The 21,572-nt window shown below is 38.2% G+C and overlaps 2 protein-coding genes across 2 annotated transcripts; both read right to left on the reverse strand.

Moving 5' to 3' along the window:
* Positions 1-7,060: 7,060 nt before the first annotated feature.
* Positions 7,061-8,921, reverse strand: LOC103445779 (epi-neemfruitin B 7-O-acetyltransferse L7AT-like). Its single transcript, XM_070806993.1, has one exon. The coding sequence runs from the start codon at positions 8,569-8,571 to the stop codon at positions 7,246-7,248; it is 1,326 nt and encodes a 441-aa protein (XP_070663094.1). The 5' UTR covers positions 8,572-8,921; the 3' UTR covers positions 7,061-7,245.
* A 4,988-nt stretch (positions 8,922-13,909) lies between these two features.
* LOC139188681 (uncharacterized) lies at positions 13,910-14,826 on the reverse strand. The gene is made up of 2 exons (XM_070806348.1): positions 14,595-14,826; positions 13,910-14,280 (listed from the first exon to the last, which is right to left on the reverse strand). Exons 1-2 carry the CDS (start codon positions 14,824-14,826, stop codon positions 13,910-13,912), a joined length of 603 nt encoding a protein of 200 aa, XP_070662449.1.
* Between the last annotated feature and the right edge of the window lie 6,746 nt (positions 14,827-21,572).

Here is a 21,572-nt window from a genome sequence, read left to right on the forward strand (position 1 = left end):
GTTATTAAAAGAGTGGTCAAAGTGGAGGAGATAAGACGATGTCACCGGTATGGGAATGCCTCGTAGCTCGGGTCGTATTCCTTGTACCTAGGTCCTGAGGGGGCACGAAACAAACATGAGTGGATCAAGTTGATATATATATATATATATATAATACTAAAACATTTATCAACATACTAACCCCCAAAGTTTTCCAAAAACATTAATAGCATAATATGTAATAGGTTTTTGAAACCCTAGCATGCCATAAAATCTTTCATAAAACATATCTCGTATATAGTGTGCTAAATAGTGGTATCAAATAATAATATCTTCCGGCCCATTGCCAGCTCCATGTCTCTCGACCCGAAGCCAAGAGATTATTTCTCCAGGCCCCTTGCCAACTCCATGTCCCTGGACCCGAAGCTAGGGATTATTTCTCCCGGCCCATATACTAGCACCAAATCCTCACCCCTGGAGGAATAGTGACCACTAGATACACACAAAAACATTGAGCATATTCTTTCCAAACATAGGTACATATATCTCAAAAGCATTTTCATAGTATAAAGTCATCCATCATCTATACTACAAAGAAGTGTGGAAAACATGTTCTAAATAGTATATCGTCATCCATCAGATACCCTACAAGAACATGGATTCAATAGAAAATATGGTATTCCAAAATATTCTAAGTAAGCATAATATCTCATAAAACGTAATCATTAAATCATTCTTTTCATGTATGCATTTCTAATATTAAAACATGCATTTTAGAAGGGGTGCACTCACAGATACTCCGTCGTCGTAGAGCCATACAAAATAGGAATGATGGAATCACCGATATTAATTTCACTTAGACACATAAAGAGTACAATTAACAAAACTATACTTAAACGATTGAATTTAGGAAAACGGACGTCATAACGGGTCCTAGACGAAAACCCGAATAACGATAAAAAAGTCAATGTTGTCAACGGTCAGCGTTGACTAGGTCAAAGTCAACGGGTCGATCAAAGTCAATGGGTCAGCGGGTTGGGTCGATCAAAGTCAACCGGGTCAAACCGGTTTAGGGTTGGACTGGGTCAAGGGTTTGGGGTTGGGTCTAGAATCGGGTTGGGCCTCTAGGCTTTTGGGCTTTGAAGCTTAATGGTTACTAGGTTTTAGGTTTAGGGTTAATTGGCCTAAGGGTTTAGGCTTAGGGATACTGCACAAGGGCCCTAATTGAGTGGGTTTTGGGTTTTAAAAGATTGGGTTAGGTTATAGGGTTTAGAGCTTGAGGCCCGACCCAAGAATTAGGCTAAGGGCCCGTGCTACACATTCGGCCTGAAGGCCTGTGACGCGTTGACTTTGACCGATTGTCGGGGAAGAAGGCCGGAGCTTCCTAGCTCCGATCCTTATTAAACTAGCAACCTAGGGCACAAATTAGGTACCAAATTGAAGCTAAAGTCGAGAGGGGGAGGTTTGTTACCTTTTTTTCGCTGAGAAGTGATCGGAGGTGGCTGGATCTTGCTTGAAACCCACATGGGTTCACCAGACATTGTTTTGGGTGCCTTTTGGGTGTCCTCAAGGTCCACAAAAGTGGTAGAGAGAGTAAGAAGGTTCCCACGAGGTTGATGGTGGTGGTGGCTAGGTCGTTGGGGTGGTGTTGTCTTAACGTGTGTGCATGGAAGAGAATGAGTGCTGAGAAAGAGAGTAAGTGGACTAATGGCCTGCCACGTGGCATCGTGGGGGAGAAAGACAATCTAGATGGAGGGTCATTATTAGATTAGGATAAGGGACCTAATTGCACATTTTTAGAAAGTTTCAGGGACAAAATGAAAATACAATTTAATTTAGTGGGTGGGGTGTCACAAGGTTTCTCAACGTGCTGGACCTGAATCTGCCCTCTGTTTTCTGAAATTCGACCATTTTAAAATAGTTTCTTTATTAGTCATACTTTGTACAAAAACACATTTATACGTTAGTACATTACATATTTACATAAATGGTTTCGTTTCTAGGCGAAACGCATCGCAAGGACTCTCGATGCTATGATGCGGGTTCGACTTAACGACATAAAATGTGAGTGGGTCTTTTCTTTGATATGTATATTGGTTAGTTTCCATATATCCATTTCTTAATGAATTTCCTACGTGATTGTCACAATTAAATTAAGGTTCCTAAGAAATGTTTTATTGTTGGGAAATGATGAAATAATTCTACGGGATGCATAGGTAAGCTTACTTTAAAGGGGATGCCTTAATTATATCTATGGTCATGAATAGAATTATATTGACTAGAATTGTTGAATTACTGTGGCATGATTATATTCAAGTTATTTGCTCATCATTGCTGCACCGATGTTAGTACTCGTCTAGTTCAGGGCCAGGCTTTCATGAGTATGTACACATTGCACCGTACACTCACTTTGGATCCATTTTAGGTGCCAGTCCTGTCGTACAGGTTGCAATAGGCAACTCCGACTCGTATGTGCTGCGTATAGCGCCAGTCTTCACATGATTGTAGTACTAGAGCGTATATCATTATTACACCTAGTCCTGTTCATGTCAGAATACCTCTTCATGAACTTGTGTGTTAGCATTTGTTGAGCATTCGATGTGATATGTTTATTTAGGCGAAAATATGTGATTATGAACATCATGTACTTATTTACGAAATTTGTGACGTATGGTATCCTTGAAATATTGCTGGTTATGGTAAGCATTTTTATACTATATGTTTATACCATACTTAGGGCCTTCGTATTTAGATCTCGTACAAATACTCGGGGGACTCAAATGTATTTATGTACTAAGGGAAGGGGTAAATATGTAATAAGTGAGGAGCCCTTATTCTATAAAAGGATCCCTCACCCTCACAATTGGGAGGAGCCATATTCTCACCCTCAGAGGCCAATTCCTAGGCCCTCTCACCCCCTCTCAAAGCTCTCACTCTCAGAGCTTTCTCTCCCTCAAATAAATACATAATTAGTGTGGACGTAGCCCAAACCTTGGGATGAACCTTAGTGACTAATTAAGCTTAGTTTACTAACTAAACTAGGATTAGTTACATGGACAGTTGTAACAAACTTATAACAATATTACAACTAGCTATTATCTAGCTCTTAGCTCTAGGTAGATGATGCCTTACTAGATCATGTAAACACTTATGAACTGATCATAAAATATGTATAGACTCTCTTTAGTATTTACCAAGAGCGCTCAAGTGCTAACAAGTTAGCTAGTGTTTACGACGCTACATTATTGCAAAACCATTTATTAGTGTCGCTGTGATAACCGACAAGAAACGTATATTACTGTCAAATTTTAAGCAAAATCCGACAGAAAATGGATACAGTGGCAAATATAATAAGCAACATAATTGCCAACATCAGGAAATGAATTTTCAACATAAAACACTCTAAAACTGACAGAAATTGTGTCGGATATAACCAACAGAGAATATATTAATAATGAATAAATAAGAGCATTTCTGTCGGCTAAAACCGATAGAACTTCTGTCAGATATAATCGACAGAGAATTTATTAATAAGAATAAATAAAAACACTATTGTCGGATAAAACTGACATAAAATATAATACTAATAATAAAAATATAAACAACCACTTTTTGTTGATATTGCAGCAATTTACGTGCTTTTTTGTTGTACTTGTTCTGTGTTCTCTCTGGTTTTCATGCTGACCTTGTTTTTACCCCCACTTGTTTGTGTTAATGCAGCAGTTGGAAGCCTCTTGACGCGGTAGTCCTCGACACAACTAACAATAGGCAGAGGCAGGAAGAAGGGGAGAAATGCGGAGACTTGGAGGAAAAACACAGGCTCTATGGTGAGCTTGAAGCAATCTATAACCTTGCAAAGATGGGGGAGGGTAATCAGAATCAAACTGGCTATGGCTCTGCTCTCACTGGCGAAAACTGCCTGAAAAAATGTAGGATTTCCTATGTATTTTGGTGATTCTAATAGCTTATAAACAAGCACGATTCATACCAAAAGACGTGACTATGTAAAGCTTACCATATTTAAATCCAACACCTTGATATCGTCCTACAAACTCAAGAGTTTCCCTTACAGTCATCTCTATCGCATGCCAATCATGTTGGCTGACATAAGCAGATGCTCTAGCTGATACATTTAGGGTGGATAACAGATCCGAAGACTCCATGGAGAAGAGGTGCTGATGAGGAAGATTTAGAAGAGGAAGAGGAAAATGAAGGTGCAATTAAGTTCAATGACTAGGTTTTTTGAGAACTTGGTGAAGCAGGTTGTGGATCACCAAGAGAATCTTAATAAGAAGTATTTGGAAGTGATTGAAAAAATGGAAAAAGAGAGAAGGGAGAGAGAAGAAGCATGGAGATGTCAAGCGAAGGAGAACCATAAGAGAGAAGAGAAGAGAAGGAAATGTGGAGAGGAGAAAAGGGGGAAGGGAGAAGGCATCAGCGCAAGGAAGAGATAGAGGGGTTTTATGTTGGAAAATTTTCATTACTGTAGGTTATAATCGACAAAAAAAAATGGTGGCAAAAATCCCCCCAAAATTCCATCCCAAAATTCTAAATTCCACCCAAAAATTTTGTTACAATTTTAAAAAATAAAATAATAATTGTTTGGTTTAATAAATAAATAAATAGTATGCATTTAAATGGAATAAGTTTTTTTTTAAATTAAATAAATAATTGTTTGGTTTAATAGATAATAACCCATGTAAAATATGAAATAAAGAAACAAAATAAAAATTTAGCACAAATTAAATATTGTCTAATCAATACTTGAAAAACATAAATAAAAATTTAGCACAAATTAATTTTCTTACTTCAAATTTAGGCAAATTTAACGGAGATATGCATTATACGAAACTAGTTTCAATGATCTAACTGTCAAACTTGTTTGTAGATACTACAAGATCGCATACGTAAAAAATCACAAAAAAAAAACATTAAGAGATTAGGTAACGGAACAAAAGTTTTTAACGGTTATAAGCGAAAAATCACAATTTAACGGTTATTTTAGCTCCAGTTTTGATGATTTTTTACAGTTACACTCCTCGACCCTATAAGTATGCAATGAACAAATTCGATATTCAATTTAAAATATTTACACTAGTGGATAACACAAAATCTTATTTTATACTTAATGGAAGTATAATATTAACTCTAAGTGTTTGTTTAATCTACCATTTTGACGCGATATGTATTCTACAAAACTTTTTTCAACGATCAAACCGTCAAACTTATTTGTACACACTCCAAGATTGCATACATAAAAAATCGTAAAAATAAATATTCAGAGATTACGTAATGAAACAAAAGTTTTCGACGGTTATAAACGAAAAATCACAATTTAACGGTTATTTTAGCTCCAATTTTAATGATTTTTTACCGCTACACTCCTTGACCCTATAAGAATGCAATGAATAAATTTGATCTTCAATTTAAAATATTTACACTAGTGGATACTACAAAATCTTATTTTATACTTAATGGAAGTATAACATTAACTCTTAAGTGTTTATTTAATCTACTGTTTTGATGCGATACATATTCTACGAAACTTTTTTCAATGATCTCTAACCGTCAAACTTGTTTGTACACACTCCGAGATCACATACGTAAAAAATCACAATAAACAAACATTCAGAGATAAGGTAACAAAACAAAAGTTTTCGACGGTTATAAACGAAAAATCACAATTTAACGGTTATTTTAGCTCCGATTTTGATGATTTTTTTACAGCTACACTCCTTGACTATATAAGAATGCATTGAACAAATTAGATTTTCAATTTAAAATATTTACACTGGATACCACAAAATCTTATTTTATACTTGATGGGGAAGTATAACATTAACTCTAAGTGTTGGTTTAATTTACCGTTTTGATGCGATATGCATTCTACGAAAAGTTTTTCTACGATTCAACCGTCAAACTTGTTTGTACACATTCCAAAATCGCATACGTAAAAAATCGCAAAAAACAAACATTCATAAATTAGGTAATTGAACAAAAGTTTTCAATGATTATAAATGAAAAATCATAATTTAACGGTTATTTTAGCTCTGATTTTGATGATTTTTTGCAGCTACACTCCTCGATCCTATAAGAATGCAATGAATGAATTCGATCTTCAATTTAAAATATTTACATTAGTGGATAAATCTTATTTTATACTTAATGGAAGTATAACATTAACTCTTAAGTGTTTGTTAAATCTATCAATTTGATAAGATATGCATTCTACGAAACTAGTTTCAATGATCCAACCGTTAAATATGTTTGTATATACTCCGAGATAGCATGTGTAAAAAATCGCAAAAAAAAAAAAAATTAAAAATTCAAAGATTAGGTAACAGGACCATGAGTGGAAAAAAAAAACATTCAAAGATTATTCTAACGGCCGTCCAAAATTTTGCTTTGTTCGTGTCGGTTATATCTGACAAAGTCATGAGTGAAAAAAATATATTTAAACCATGTGTTTATTTATCTTTTTTTAGTCAATATAACATCTTAAAATAATAAAATAGTCACTTTCTGTCGGTTATAACTGTCACCATTAACTTAAAAAGGCAGAAATATATTAAAAATATTTAAAAATATATCCATAGAAATTTATATCGGATATAACCGACATCATTTTATTGTTATCCGACACTAACTGAATGATGTATTGTATATCTTTTATTCAACATAATGGCTTATTAAACCGTCACCAACATCTGACACCTAAAGCTAATATTGTAGTAGTGCTAGACATGTTTGAACATATAGCGATGCTACGCGTGGTGCCAAACTCTACTATGTATGCATAATAATTAAAAAACAAATCCGGTCTTTTATTAAGAAAAGTCAATGACTAAAAGCAACACAATGTTAACCACTCCACAAAGAGAACGACATCACCCCAATAATTGAAAGAGACAAGAGGATACTAATTAATTAGTCATATAGAGAAGCATCTGCAAGCAAGCGGCTCCTGACTGCTTTTAGCTATGGCCCGTGACTTCTTTTGAAGCCAACTGAGCTGGTATGCCATTGCCATCTTGGAAGATCACGGTTCATGTATTAGATAATAATTGAAATACACACAGGGTGAAACATATCTCCTTCATTCATTAATTGTTCTAATATAAAGCTGAAAACATATCAATTTTATTGAAGATACAGTACAGACCATTAAGGAGCAAAAAGTAATGAAAACGCAGACAGTAGAAGCATCGAAAAAACAATTTAAACCTATACAATCACATCCATCTAAGAACCGCAAGAGGATGTTAATTAAATGACAGGCGGATTCACAGAAGCATATGCAAGCAGGTCTTCATGTCTTTCAATTATGGCCATGTCTTCTTCAGGGAAAGTCAACAACGCTTCCACGCCAAAACCATCACTTGAGTCCATCAATATAATCGTATTCTTGAATTCACTACTACGAGTACTCACCCATGACGGCTGCCCCCATCCAAAATTTGTTTCATAGAAGGGAAACTTGCACCAACTGCTACAACTATAGATCACTATACTGTCATTTATCAGGATATTCCCGTACTCTTTGAGACTTTGAAGTGCATCCTCACAACCAACATTGTTAGGATACTTTTCTTTATGTTCCTCGATGCCTTTCCTGAATTTTGCAACCAATCTTTCCAGATCCACCTCACTCTCCGTACTCATTGCTGCAAAGTACGACAAAAAGTTCCCCAATATGTTTTCCACCAAGCTTTTCCCTGATCTTTTTCTCATGTTCACCACTTGAGACCACACAGATGGTTTTGTAAAACCCAAGTTTGATCTTGAAGCTTCCATTGCGCATTTCCAAATGAGCGCTGACACAACTTCAACTCGCGTAGGATTTGGCACGGTTGCACCGGCAGCTTTGGACTTGAGGGCAGCAATCTTTGACGCATCGAACACAAATCTTTTTCCTATACCCTTTTCTTGAGGAAATTCCATGGTTCCTTGCTGCGAATTGAAGATATCTTGCGGTGGGAAGATAGTAGCTGCAATGCCAAATTCTGGAGAAGGCACTGCATGGTCAGTAGCACCTGCCGAGCCAAGGGCAATTGCGGTCCAGCTTTTGATGAATGCGCTGAGTGTAGAAGCATCAGCGACCTTATGTGAAATACTAATCCCAATTGCCAATCCACCACATTTAAATGAGCTGACCTGCACTAGAAGAAGATGGCCTGTCTCTGCTTGTTTGGAATCTATTGAAGTTGGAATCAACTGTCCTAAGATCTGGAAATCAGGTTTGTCCAAAATCTTCGATATGGGACAGTTGACTTGGGCTTCAATCAATCCAGCCCCATGGTCACTGCAGCTGATCGAAACATTAAATATGAATTCTCCTGCAAAGGGGTAGAAGTGAGTGAGGGCTTCAGATAACGATCTTTTTAGAAGGCCGAATCTATCAGCAAACAAAGCATGGTGATCGATACTGGCCTCATCACCGCCGTTGGGATAGAAGAGAATTAGTGGGACATAAATTTCAGGAGTAAGCTGATCATAACCAGAGAGGCTGGAAGTTTTAAGGTGGTGAGGAGTTGGAGAGGAAGGCTTAATTGTTTCCTTGTGGAGGATTTCAACCTTGATCTCTGAAGCCATCTTTTGCTCTACACTGGAGTTGCATAACACAGGTCCTCCTTATATAATTCAACACAAAAAGTCAGTACCTGTGGGATGAAATCAAAGTTATTTATTTTATTCAGCTTATTGTATACATCAACAATTACTAGAAGGGTTTTGGTGATAATCAACCCCAATCATTGGCCAATGGCCAAAAGTTGTTGGCCTTAGGCGCCGTAACATCTTTGCTTCCGATGGTAGGCTTAAACATACGTCCAAGATGAAAAAAATAAATAATAAGCAAGATATAGGCCAGCATGTTGGCACTCTGAGCCCCGCAGCAGCGCGTGGGCGCGCATGGTTTAATTATTTCTTTGTGAAGGACTTCAACCTTCATTTCTGAAGCCATCCTTTGTTTCACACTTGAATTTCATAACAAAGAACCTGCATATATACACATATTTAGACGGCTGCAGCTCCTGTGCGATGAAATTCAAGTTCATTATTTTGTTGTATTCATTTTATTTATATTTCCTAAATATTATATATACGTACATGATTGATGTGTCAGAAAAGATAGGGAAAATGATTGCCTTTTTGAAATCCCTTTTGACCTTGTACACTCATCGACCCAACCACTTAATTCTGTCTCTTCATTATTTTCTGTAGCAATCACCAAATTCGTTCTCAATATTATTAGAACACTTGTGAAGGGAAAAAGTTGAGAGTAGGACGAGTTTATTGTATTAATGCTTTAGAAGGCACATGACCGTCTCTGACATTTTGAGGACTTTGTGTGCAATTTAATAAAAAAAACCCTCTTTATAAAATTAAAAAAAAAATCGACATATTTATACATAATTCAAAAATCAATATTCAAACTTTAATTGAAATCAACATCTCACTCTTACTAATTGAATAATCTCCTATTGCCATGAAATTACAATTTAGGGTTCATCAATAAAAAATGGAGCACGACTGAAAGATAGATACAAAAATATGCTTGTGTTTGTGGAAGAAAGTAATACACAACTTAGTTTTTTTATTACTAAAGAGAAGTGGAAGAAAGTAATACATAAGTTTTTTTATTGCTTGAGAAAAGTGGAAAATTAATATATTGAGTATAAATTACCACTTACTTTAATTCTTGAAGATGATTAAAATTTAATATAAACATGGTTGTTGACAAACCCCGACCTGAAATGTTCACCTGGACTCCGAATCGAGCTGTGTTGGCCGACACCAAGAGGGTGACGAAGCCATAAAGTGTAGTGATGTGGAAAATGTGAATAAATTTAAACCTAAAAGTGCCTAAATATAAGAGTGCTGGTGAGTGGGAATGAACTCATTTGACAAGTGATGTCAGAGCATAAGTAAAGTACAGTATAGTAGGATAAAAATTATACCATGGAAGGTAACCAACTACACCAAGATTTGCCAAGAATCCCCGTCGACACGAAAGCATAGCTACTAAACCTGGAAGGGCGAAAAATAAGGGTGAGTAGGCCTAAAAAATAAAGCTTTACAAAAACCTTTTTGAAAACATTATAACCCCTCGCCATAAAATCAGTATAGTTTCCAAAATATACATACTACGTATAGTATGAAAATACTTACCATAGCCTGCAATATCTCAAGACTCCAATACGTCACAAATTCCGTTGATAAGCATATAACTTCTAGTAATCATAATATCTCGCAGAAATAAATACATCACATCGAGTGCTCATCGATATATGCTGACACATGAGTTCATGCAGAGGTATTCTAAGATGAACATGACCTGTGTGTATTAATGATTTATGATTTAGTACTATAATCACGTGAAGACTGGTGCTATGCGCGTCACATACTAGTCCTAATTGCCTATAACAATCTAGGATATTACTGGCACTTATAATGGATCCAAAGTGAGCGTACGGTGCGATGTGAACATATACGTGAAAGACTGGCCCTGGCCTGAGCGAGTACTAACATCAGTGCAACAAACGATGAGCAGATAACATAAATATAGTCATGCCACAGTGATTCGATAATTCTAGTCAACATAATATTATTCACGGCCATACATGTGTATCCCGTAGGATGTAGCATAACGTTATAATTTTCTATCAAAGCGCTAAATCTTATAAACGTTACACTTTGTGTTATAATTTCCAACAATTATATATATACTATATAAAAGAAAATACTCACTCATAGGTACTTACAATGTCACCTCCGTTCGAGCTAAGAAGGCCGGAGTCTCCGGTAGTAATTGCACCTAAGCATAATATTGGGGTCCATTAGTAAAACAGAATTAAAACATTTGAATTTGGAGAAACGGACGGCGGATTCGGAATCAGCACGTCGAAATACGCTAAGAAGGATCCCGCGCAATTTTCATAAAATATCAACGAAAAGTCAACCGAGACGCCCAGGTGGTCAACTATGTTAAAACTTTGAAATTTCACTAAATGGATGTCAAAAACGAACTCAGGGCGTCGAAATTAGTCTAGGAGGGTTTTTGAAAGATTTTCAAAAAAGTCAACATAAGGAATATTTCAGAGCATATTCCAGGAATATTCCTGATCCACATTGAATTGGGCTGGGCCAGATCCTAGGTTCGGATCCAATTCGGGTCTCGGATCTAGGCTTCCTCTCTCTTTTTTTTATTTTTTATTTTTCTTCTTCTCCGGCCGGTTGCCGCTACAACCGTCGGGAATAATCCCATCTCCAACCACACGAAATCTTCACTAAACCTAGCCTTCCAATATATCAAATTGAAGCTCAGAGGGCAAGGAATCGAAATATACCTTTGTTTCCTCGACCGTGGCAGGAGTTGGCCGGAAAACGGCTCGAAGTAGCCGAAAAATCTAGGATGTTTTCCCTACAACGGTTATGTACTAAAACCCACATCAAGACCCTTAAGAAAGCTAGAAACATATATTAAAACATGATCCAAGAATTTTTAGGTTATTCTCAAAGCTTACTCTCGTTGGAAGTTTGTGAACTCGCCAGAAAATATGGCGGCGTTGCCCTTTGCATTTCTGTGTAGTGTGCACGGAATCTAGAGAGTGAGAAATCCGAGGGAGAGAATGTAGTGCATTGTTTTGTGGTTGAAGCTCGTTGAAACGACGATGGTGTTGGCTTGATTTCTAGGTTTCACCAAGAGGAGAAGAGAGATAGAGAACTAAGATAGATTTAGAGGTGAGAGAGAGTGAGCTAAGAGAGATAAGAGGGCAGAAGAGTGTTTGAGAGAAAAGGGAGCAGTGTGAGGTGGTGATTTGGGTTGTGATGCTCGCCGGAGTTGGCAAAAGTGACGGTGGTGCTGTGCTTCACAAAGGATGGGAGAATTCCGGGTGAGAGAGAGCTCTTCGGGAGAGAGAGAAAGGGAGAGAAGTGAGGTGGCAACCAATGAGACCCTGAGGGCATTTGGAAAGGAACAGGGGAGTGAGGGGAAAAAGTGGGGTGTGGGCCCCTTTGGCACACAACTTAAGGTCACCAATGAAGAAACTGAAAAATATCTCATGTAACGTGAATTTACCAAAACTCCCATCACACTCTGTAATTTGTAAAATTTTCGTTGTAACTCCAAATTCAGTTCCGCTTGCGCCTATGCATTCCTTCCGTCGAGTACTTCAATAATACGGTAAAATAATAGCTCATACACTTCCCGAAGAGACGATCAAAGAAAGTCACAATCTTTCTTCTAAGGGCATTTTGGTCAACTCACACTTTTAAAATTTATAAAATCATAAAATTAGGGACAGGTTGTCACAATCTGCCCACCTTAAAAAAAATTTTGTCCCCGAAATTTGAAATAAGTTGTTGTACATAAAAGATTAAGATAGAAAAAAAAAATATATATATATATATATATAGAAGAAATCAAGCTAGAGCGGTTGCATCAAAGAGAATGTCATTCTGTCGCTATCGGATTGCAATGATTCCTCTTTCATGCCTCCAAACTCAAACTTTCATTATCCTTCAATATAATACCAAAATGTAATACTGTTATAAAAACATAAGGTCAAAAATAGTTATATAAAAACATAACGTCAAAATACGTATATACATTAACGTAGACATAGTTGGTATTGAAATCAAAACTGAACATAGAAAAATTTCACCTACACACTTGTAGGGTCACGTACTTTGAGAATAAGTGTAGTATCTTTGGGTCAGGCCCAAACAATAAATAAATAACTAAAAATACTAACGTAAAAGGACCTACTTGTCCACTTGCTTAACGAACATAACAAATAAGTTATCGATATTACAGTCTGCAGCCCGCGATATCGACAACTCATTGTTGTCTCGATAAGCAAGCAAAAAATTCACGAGGGTACAATATTACCATCTTGCCTCTCATTAGGAAATACATATAAATCGTCTAATTAGCGCATCGACTACGCTCACGTGCTACCCTATCAGGTGACAACACAAATAGCACACAATTTTTTGAATTGTAATCTTGATTATTCAAATACCTATTTGTAATACTCCTCTATCAATCATGTGCTATGCATAAAATCTCCATACACATCTCAAATGGTGTCATACTCAAATCAAAAGTGTAACTACAGTTACACACAACTCTAACAAAGATAAGTGTCAATCATAACCATGCTAAAACTACGAAACAAACAAACACAACATGTACATTAAGGTCTGGATGGTTCGTTCAAACTGGCTGTTAGTTTGAGGGTGAAATGTTGTACTGGACAAAAACTTAGTACTCATAGCCTTCAAGAAAACTTCCCAAAACTTGGAAGTGAAACGCGCATCACAGTGAGATACAGTAGTGATATGCACACCATGTAGTTCATAGTGAATTTATCTCGAATTTAGCGAACAATTATGTCGAAAAAGCTAAAAGAACACTTAAGAATTTAAGAGTCAAAACAAGTCCATTAAGTTTAAAGTATAAGACAACTGGATTGAATGCATAACATGTCGCTACAACGGTAGCTTCCGGAATATTCAATCACCAGCAGAGTATTTGTTGGGTGAATCAAGGATTAATGGTCATAACTAAAATTTTAACGTCAGTGGTTCTTTTAGATAGTTTATCTGCATCAGAAATAATACGAAGTGCAGTAGGGTAGACTTGTACCCAAGCTTGAATGGAATGCCTTCTGACACAAAAAGGTGATTATGAAATCATATTCAGAATATACGCTGATCAAAACACCAGAAAACCCGATAAATTCAAGAATGAGTAATTTTACCAAGTGATCTAAAATGTAGTCCCTTTGGACCAAGGGAAAGTTAGTTGACTTATCAGGTCAGTCGATAATCACCGAAACATCATCATAATCTCCACATGTACAAGATATCTCGTACCAGGAGCTTATGGTGATATTTCTCATCTCCATTTGGATACAGGAAGTGATTATAACCACTCAAACGATTTCTTGATGATTTCTTCAATGCAGCAATCCTTAACATCCCACAAGGTTGGGTGATATTTCTTCAAAAACTTAGCATTGATTGGATACCTCTGTAAGCCTCCTTCCATATCTGCCAAGTAATATCCTCCTTTGTCAAGTACTTGGTTGATAATGAAATGACCCTCCCAAGTCAGGCTCCACTTCCCAAAGCCTCTAACTTGAGCCCCCAAAGGCAAAATTGCCTTCCAAACTAACTCTCCTTCCTTGAAGGTCTTTAATTTTACCTTCTTGTTGTATGCTCGGGCAACAACTCTCTTCCCCTCTTGAATTCTATCTAGAGCTTCAATTCGGGCTGCATCTAGATCTTCAACTCCTTGACACATAGCCTGAATGTATTATTCACTGTGTAACCTGAATTGGTTCTGAACCTAAGGGAACTCATATTAATCTTCATGGGGAGTACAACGTCTTGCCCGAAGGTTAGAGCATAAAGAGTAGTTCTAGTTGTTGCCCTCTTAGAAGTTCTATAAGCCCACAAAGTTTCTCCTAATTTCTCATGCCACTTTTCTAGACTCTCAGCCACCATTCTTTTAATAATGTTCACCAAGATCTTGTTGCTGGCTTTTGCTTAACCATTTGACTGGGGGTAGTAAGGACTAGACTGAATCATCTTTATCTTGAACTTACTTGCAAATTCCTCTACTTCTCTTGAAATAAAAGATGGCCTGTGGTCTGTGACAATTGTTTCGGGCATCCCAAATCTGTGTAAGATCTTGATTTCAATGAACTTCTTGACTGTAGTTGATGTGATAGTCTTTACAGTTGAAGCTTCTACCCACTTGGTGAAGTAATCCGTCGCCACAATTATGAACATATGTCCCTTGTTAGAGGCTGGGTGAATTTGCCTGATGAAGTCCATTTCCCATCCTCTGAAGGGCCAAGGTTTGACCATGGGGTTCAAGGGTATTGAGGGCATATGTTGGCGAGGTCTATGCCTTTGACATTCTTCTCACCCTCGGGCATAAGCCTTGTAGTCTCGAGCCAGAAATAGCCATAAGCAACCATCTCATCTTAGTTCCAGCTTGCTATGCCCAACAGATTCCTTCATGTACTTTGGCCATTACCCTTATTGATTCTTCTTAGCCTAAACATTTCAGCAAAAGTCCATCTAGAGTTTTTTCTTAATAGATTTCCCACCCACAAAACATACTTCATTGCTTGTTGTCTATTTTTCTTACTTGTGAGGAATGATGGATCTTTCAAATACTAAACAATAAGTGTCCTTCAATCTTCTCTCTCTATTTCTTCAGTTACCAAATCTAGATTGAATCCCCTTTCAAAGATAGAGGGGATATCCTCTTTTGAACTTATATATCCCCTTCGAACTTCCTTTCTTGGATTTATGCTCCAGAAGCTAATTGTGCTATCTCATTGGCAATCATGTTTGATTATCTGGGAATATGGTTGACAGATATTTCAGTGCCCCAATAGCTCAATAGTTGTGTGGATGCCAAATAGTAACTTGCCATGGTGATGTGTCTACACTTGTATTCTCCATTTAACTGATTGATCACCAATTCTGAATCACCAAACACCTTAACTTCAGTTGCCCGTAACTCTATTAAGGTCTCCAGGCTAATTATCAATGCCTCATACTCTGCCCGATTGTTGGTAGTCTCTTGATAATCCAGAATGAATGAATAGTAATGGTGAGTACGCCTGGGATCAATGATAACAATCCCAGCTCCCGTAGCATTTTGAGTGCAAGAACCATTAAAATACAGTCTCTAATGAGTGATCCAGAGGCTAGTTATTCTTTTTATTTCTTGCTGGATCCATTTTTCTCTGCCCGAGAAGGCTTTGCTTGGCGGGATCCATATACTAGCTACCTCCAGAGTTTCTGGGATGTTGATAATCTCTTCTTGAGACTCTTGGTGCTTAACCAAGAAGTCTGCAATTGCTTGTCCCTTGATCGCTCTTTGAGGCACATATTGAAAGCTGAACTCTGATAGTGCTAGAATCTATTTTCCAATTCTTGCAGTTAGCATTGGTTTTGATAGCATGTACTTGATCACATCTGTCTTGGCGATGATACGGATGTGGCAAGGCAACATGTAATGCCTTAGTTTGCAGGCAGTGAAGTATAGAGCTAAGCACAACCTCTCCATTAGTGTATATCTCGTCCCTACCTCAGTAAGGATTCTACTGAGGTAGTATATTGCTTGTTCCTTCCCACCTTTATTGTTTTAGGCTAGCAAGCTTCCCATTAACTTTCAGAGGCAGAAATATAAAGTTTTAACGGCTTCCCCCTCTGAGGTGGCATAAGCACTAATGGGGAGGTTAAGTAAGCCTTTATTATGTCGAAAGCCTCTTGGTGTGGTGGGCCCCACTCAAATTCTTCCTTGTCTTTCAATCTCAGCAGAGGAGTTAGCGGCTGAATCTTACCCGCCAAGTTAGCAATAAATCTTCTCAAGAAGTTGATCTTTCCTAGTAGCCTCTGCAGTAGTACTTTATTGGTGGGATAAGGTGATTCCACTACTGCTCGAACTTTGTTCTTGTCAACCTCTACACCTTTTTGATGAACAAGGAATCCCAAAAAGTTGCCTGACCTTACCCCGAATGAACATTTCTTTGGATTCATTTTCAGCTTATAGATTCTCATTCTTGTTATAGCTTGTCTGAGGTCTACCAAGTGTTGTTCTTCAGTTTTAGATTTTACCACGATGTCATCAATGTATACTTTCACACTATGGCTGATTAAGTCATGAAAATGGCATTTATTACTCTTTGATAGGTTGCACCAGCATTTTTAAGCCCGAATGACATGACTAAGTATTCATATGCTCCCACATGGCCTGGGCACCTGAAAGTTGTTTTGTGTATATCTTTTTTAGCCATTTTTATCTGATTATAACCAGCATTCCCAACCATGAAATGGATAAGTCAACCATGAACATGGGATATTCATCTTTGGGCATGGCTTCATTAATGTTTCTATAGTCAACACAATCTGTTTTAGTTATAGCTTTCAATGCAGGTACAATGTTGGCCAACCATTTGACATATTTGGCAAGCCTAATAAATCTCGCCTTCATTAATCTTTCAATTTCTTCTTTGACTTTTTCCTCAATCTCCTTTGACATCCTCCGTGGTGCTTGCTTTACAGGTTTATATCCCTCTTTAATAGGCATCATGTGTTCTACTAAGGTTGGATCTAAACCTGGCATCTCAGGGTAATTCTAAGCAAAAACAATCTTTGAACTTATGTAAAAGGTTGACAATTCTTGCCTGATCCTCCACTTCTAACAAGCCATTAATCTGTATAGGCCTTAGATCTTCCTTAGACCCCAAATCAATAGTTACCAAGGGGTCTTGCACCTCTAGTGGTGGCTTGTCAGGTTCTGCACACAAAAACTCAACTAACTCTGGATTCTCGGGTAAGTTTTCTGGCCTATCCAGGTCATATATACATTCGGCCATTTGTATGGCCGCTTCCAACTCTCTTCTAAAAAACTTTTCTTCATCTTGGTTTTGGATGCTTGAAGCTTTTCACTTTGTTCGTCGGCCAAACTCTCCCTTTCTTGTTTTCTCTCTCTCTCATACACTAATAATCTTTTGATTAAGGACTTGACTGCAATCACTTGGTCCTTCCTTCTTTGTTATGACATTACTGGTGTTGGGGAGTTGGGACAATATGGGGTATATCCCATTCTTTCTTGGTGAGGAACAATCATTGTTCTAAAAGCTTTTGGGCTGTCACCTTAGTTAGGCGGCCGTTCTCATTAGCTCCTAAGCACTAGAGAATCCCAATACTAGGATTGTAAAAGCTGGCTTCTGCAACATTAGCTGTGGGGAGGAATGGCCATGACTTGGCCTCCACAATTGCCCAAAATCCTGGTCTTATGGCTCATTTTTCATGGTAAACTGCTACTTCTTGATGTAGGGTGGAAGGCACCGAGAGACTCTAATGAATCCAATCTCGGCCCAGTAAAGCTCCATATGTGGAAGTATTATCCACAACGAAGAAGGCTAGCATGATTTGCTTGGAACACAAGTCAACCTCCAAGGGCAATATCCCATGAGTTCTAGTAACGGCTCTAAAGAAACTGGAAACTGTTAGATCCATGGGGATGAGATTTTCCTCACTTATACACATCTTTTTCATTTGCTTGTATGACAACATATTGATTGCAACTCCTCCATCAATCAAAACCTTATTTAAGGGTATTCCCTCTAGATGAGCAGTTACATAAATAGGCTTAAAATGGTTAGCTAGGGTCAAACTCGGGCGACTGAAGACCATTCTGTCTGAGTACACTCTCTCGGGCTCTTTCTTTGCAAGCTCGGGCAAACCTATTCTGCGTGACTCATCCCTTCATGCTTCTTCAACACTAACATGTGCCATCATAAGTTCTATTGCCAAGTAATCGCCCTCCATTGTGGCAGGTTGATCATGCTTGGGACAAAATATGGTAGATAGAACATACGTCATGTTTATGTAGAAATTGTTAGGTCTAGTTAAGTCCTCATTCTTGCCCCCAATGTGGCTCATGAATTCATTTAACCAAGCTTCTGCTTATTTGGGTAACATCAGCTCGGGCAACCTTTATTCCCGAGTTATGCCAAAGTTCTATGGCTCCTTCTATTGGCTTGTTAACTACTTGCCTCATTTCTGCTTTTACTTCCCAGGTGGACTTCTCTTTCCCTTTCTCAACCCACGTTAGGTTGATCATGTTTATTAGGGTCTCTGGGAAATGATCTGTGTTAATCATCATGTTAGCCTGTGGTTTCTCCAACAACAACTTTCCTTTCACTATAAGGTCTTGTATCCAATCTCTAAACTGGACACAGTTGGCTATGGAGTGATTGAAGGTATAATGCAACTTGCAGTACTTCTTTCCTCTCAACTTTTCTGGCTTAAGCATCTTTTTGGTGTTGTCGGGCACAATTACCCTTACTCGTACCAACTCCTTATAGATCTCCGCAGCCTTGGTTAAATCAAAAAAGTAACTTTGCTATTTAGGGCGCTTCATGGGGACATAACCACCATCATTCATTACCACTTTCTAGTCAGCTGGACTAACCTCTTTACTATTAAAGGCTTAAAAGGGGTAGTCATTTCTACTGCACACATGTTCATTCCTTCTCTCCCATCATTTTCTTCTAGCTTTCCTTCAAACTCCACTTGGTGGATGACAGCTTTGCTTTTGTAGAAAAGAGGCACCTTAGACGAGTGTTTCACTTGCTGTTCTTCAAGCAACAACTTCTCATACTTTGTGGTAGCAATCACTGACTCTTGCAAATCATTGAACTGCACATCATAAAACTTCTTCCTCAAGGCAGCCTCAAGGCCTTTTGAGCAATGAATATAAGTTGGGCATGATTGATAGGGAACTGACACCTCATTCTTGTCCTGCTAAACCTCATCATGAAGTCCTTCTATAGATTCATGTTCATATTGTTTCACCTCCACAAGGTCATTAATGGACATCTCAGGCTTCATCCTATAGGACTGCTCATGGAAGGCCATCTTCATTTGCCCCCAGTTAGCAATAGAACTAGGGGGCAACAAATAGTACCATTGAGATGTTAAGCCAACCAACGAGTTCCAAAACAACCTCAACTTATAGTTAGGATTATCTTCAAATGCCACGCAATGGTTGGAGAACTTGAAGATGTGGTCTCTAGAGGATACACTGCCACCATTTCCACTGAAAATTGGAAACACGGGCATCTTGAAGTTGAGGAAAAGGATTATGCTCATCAATAAACTTCGGGTATGGCTTTTGGTAGGTGATCTTGAACAGCGGGCGAGCCTGGGGTTAAGCATTATGGGCAATCATCATTCTTAACTCGGTCAATTCATCCTAAGCTACTGCTGAACTGCATTATTAGACGAGGTATGAGGAAGTTCTCACTTCGGGCTACGATCATTGCCCGAAAGAGTCTCCTTTCTTGTTTCGGGCTTCCTCCATTTGGTCTCTCTTCCTTTAGTAGCTAATGGTGGTGGCCTATAAGGGGGAGGCTTGCCTGCCTTGGTAGGCTCGCCTTTTCCACTGGTTTCTTTGATTGACTGGGGCATCCCATACTTCGTTATTTCTTGCCCCTTGTGCCCCTTACTATCTAGTGAAAATAATAGAAGGTCGGGCAACTCCGCTTCTAAGATCTCTTCCAACACTGGCTGATCAATTCCAGATTTCTCATTGGTCTTCCCTTTATCATTCTTTTCCTTAAGCAATGGAAATAGAGGAATAACTAGCTCCTTCACAGGGCTGGTTTCTCTCATCATTTCTCTAGCATAACCATTCTTTAGAGTAAAGTACTCCAGATCTAGTCTTCTTTGCAAATTCCTCGTTAAAGAACAGAGTTTGCCTACTTTTCTTCTGGTTTCCAGAGTGATCTTCTCCATACTTCTTAGTACTTGTACCATGGTGGCTTGCAAGTCCTCATTGGTCACATTCCCTCTTGACTTCTCGGATGAAGTCAGGCTTTCTAGAATAGCTGGTCCTTGCAAGGAAGGAGAATCATCTGGATGATTTGTCATGCTTGCTTTTGATAAATACTGGGGTTGCCCGTATTCTGTATTGCACCTGTAGGTTTTCTCCTTCCTTCCTTCTTCTTGGCATACAAGACTAAATGAGTCTCACTAGGCGTGCCAAAACTATGTCTGGGTGAAGATTTCTCCAGAAAGGGCTTTTCAGCTCTTAGCATAGCTCCCTAAGGGATTGGCAATTTGGATGTGTAGTCGGGTTCTTACCTGCTGATGTGCTTCAAGAAGAGGACATAGTTAGTTTTGAAATGTGCCTTTGTGGGGCCTTAGGTGTAAGCCTTAAGGCTCACAATCAAAACTAACTAAGTGCTAGGTGTGTCACTGCTATCTCAGTATAGCAGATGTAGACAAGATTGTGTTTAATCGATTACTTGCGCCCCAAGTTACTTGGACTGCTTGTTATCAAAGGATTGTCGTGAATGGGTTAAGTCCACATTAAGTTATTTTTCTTGCCTTGTCACCAAGGAATTTCAGTTCATACTCTTGTATATTCGAATGAGGGGAGTCCAGATCCTTTAAGCCATTTGTTTGGTTCTTGATTGGTTTTAAGTGAAAGCATATCTATTAAATTGACCAAATCCATATACAAATAAGACTTTTAAAGTAGGAAAATAGGCGGATATAACTTGAATACATACTGGAAAATGCATTAAGTAATAGATCTACAAATTCAGAAAGCAAACAAAGAGCTTCGGGCAAGATTTCACCTTGTCTGGCAAGGTTAAACCTCTTGCAGTCACTTCTCTTTGAGTTTATAGTGGTTTCTATGCTAGAAATGGATGGATGGTACACCAGTTTACACAAGGGAATCGATACTACGCCACTAGGGGTGATAACAGAGCTTCTAATCAAGACAAAAGATAGCTTTTGTGAGGGAGACATCCTGAAAAGGACTGAGATCTGGGCTGATTATAGCTTTTAGATGCAAATCTAGCTTGAGAGTAGAGTTTGTATGTTTGTTTGTTTGATTGGTTGAGTGTCCTTGTCTTTGGGGCCTCTTCCTCCTTTTATAGGCAAATTAGTCTGACTGCAATGACTTTGCTCTTGCCCGAAAACACTTGAAGGGTAGTGAGTCATCATCTTTTTACTTGTATTGCCACCGAAAAGTGCTTTTT

The sequence above is a fragment of the Malus domestica genome, chromosome 10, assembly GCF_042453785.1.
Source record: "Malus domestica chromosome 10, GDT2T_hap1".
In the NCBI taxonomy this organism is placed as follows: Eukaryota; Viridiplantae; Streptophyta; class Magnoliopsida; order Rosales; family Rosaceae; genus Malus; species Malus domestica.

Excerpts from the sequence above, each read along its gene's own strand:
- LOC103445779 (XM_070806993.1), bottom strand. The coding sequence starts at position 8,571 with ATGGCTTCAGAGATCAAGGTTGAAATCCTCCACAAGGAAACAATTAAG.
- LOC139188681 (XM_070806348.1), bottom strand. The coding sequence starts at position 14,826 with ATGGACTTCATCAGGCAAATTCACCCAGCCTCTAACAAGGGACATATG. Across the intron at positions 14,281-14,594 it reads AGAAGTAGAGGAATTTGCAA|GAGTTGAAGATCTAGATGCA; the intron begins GTAAGTTCAAGA and ends CTATGTGTCAAG.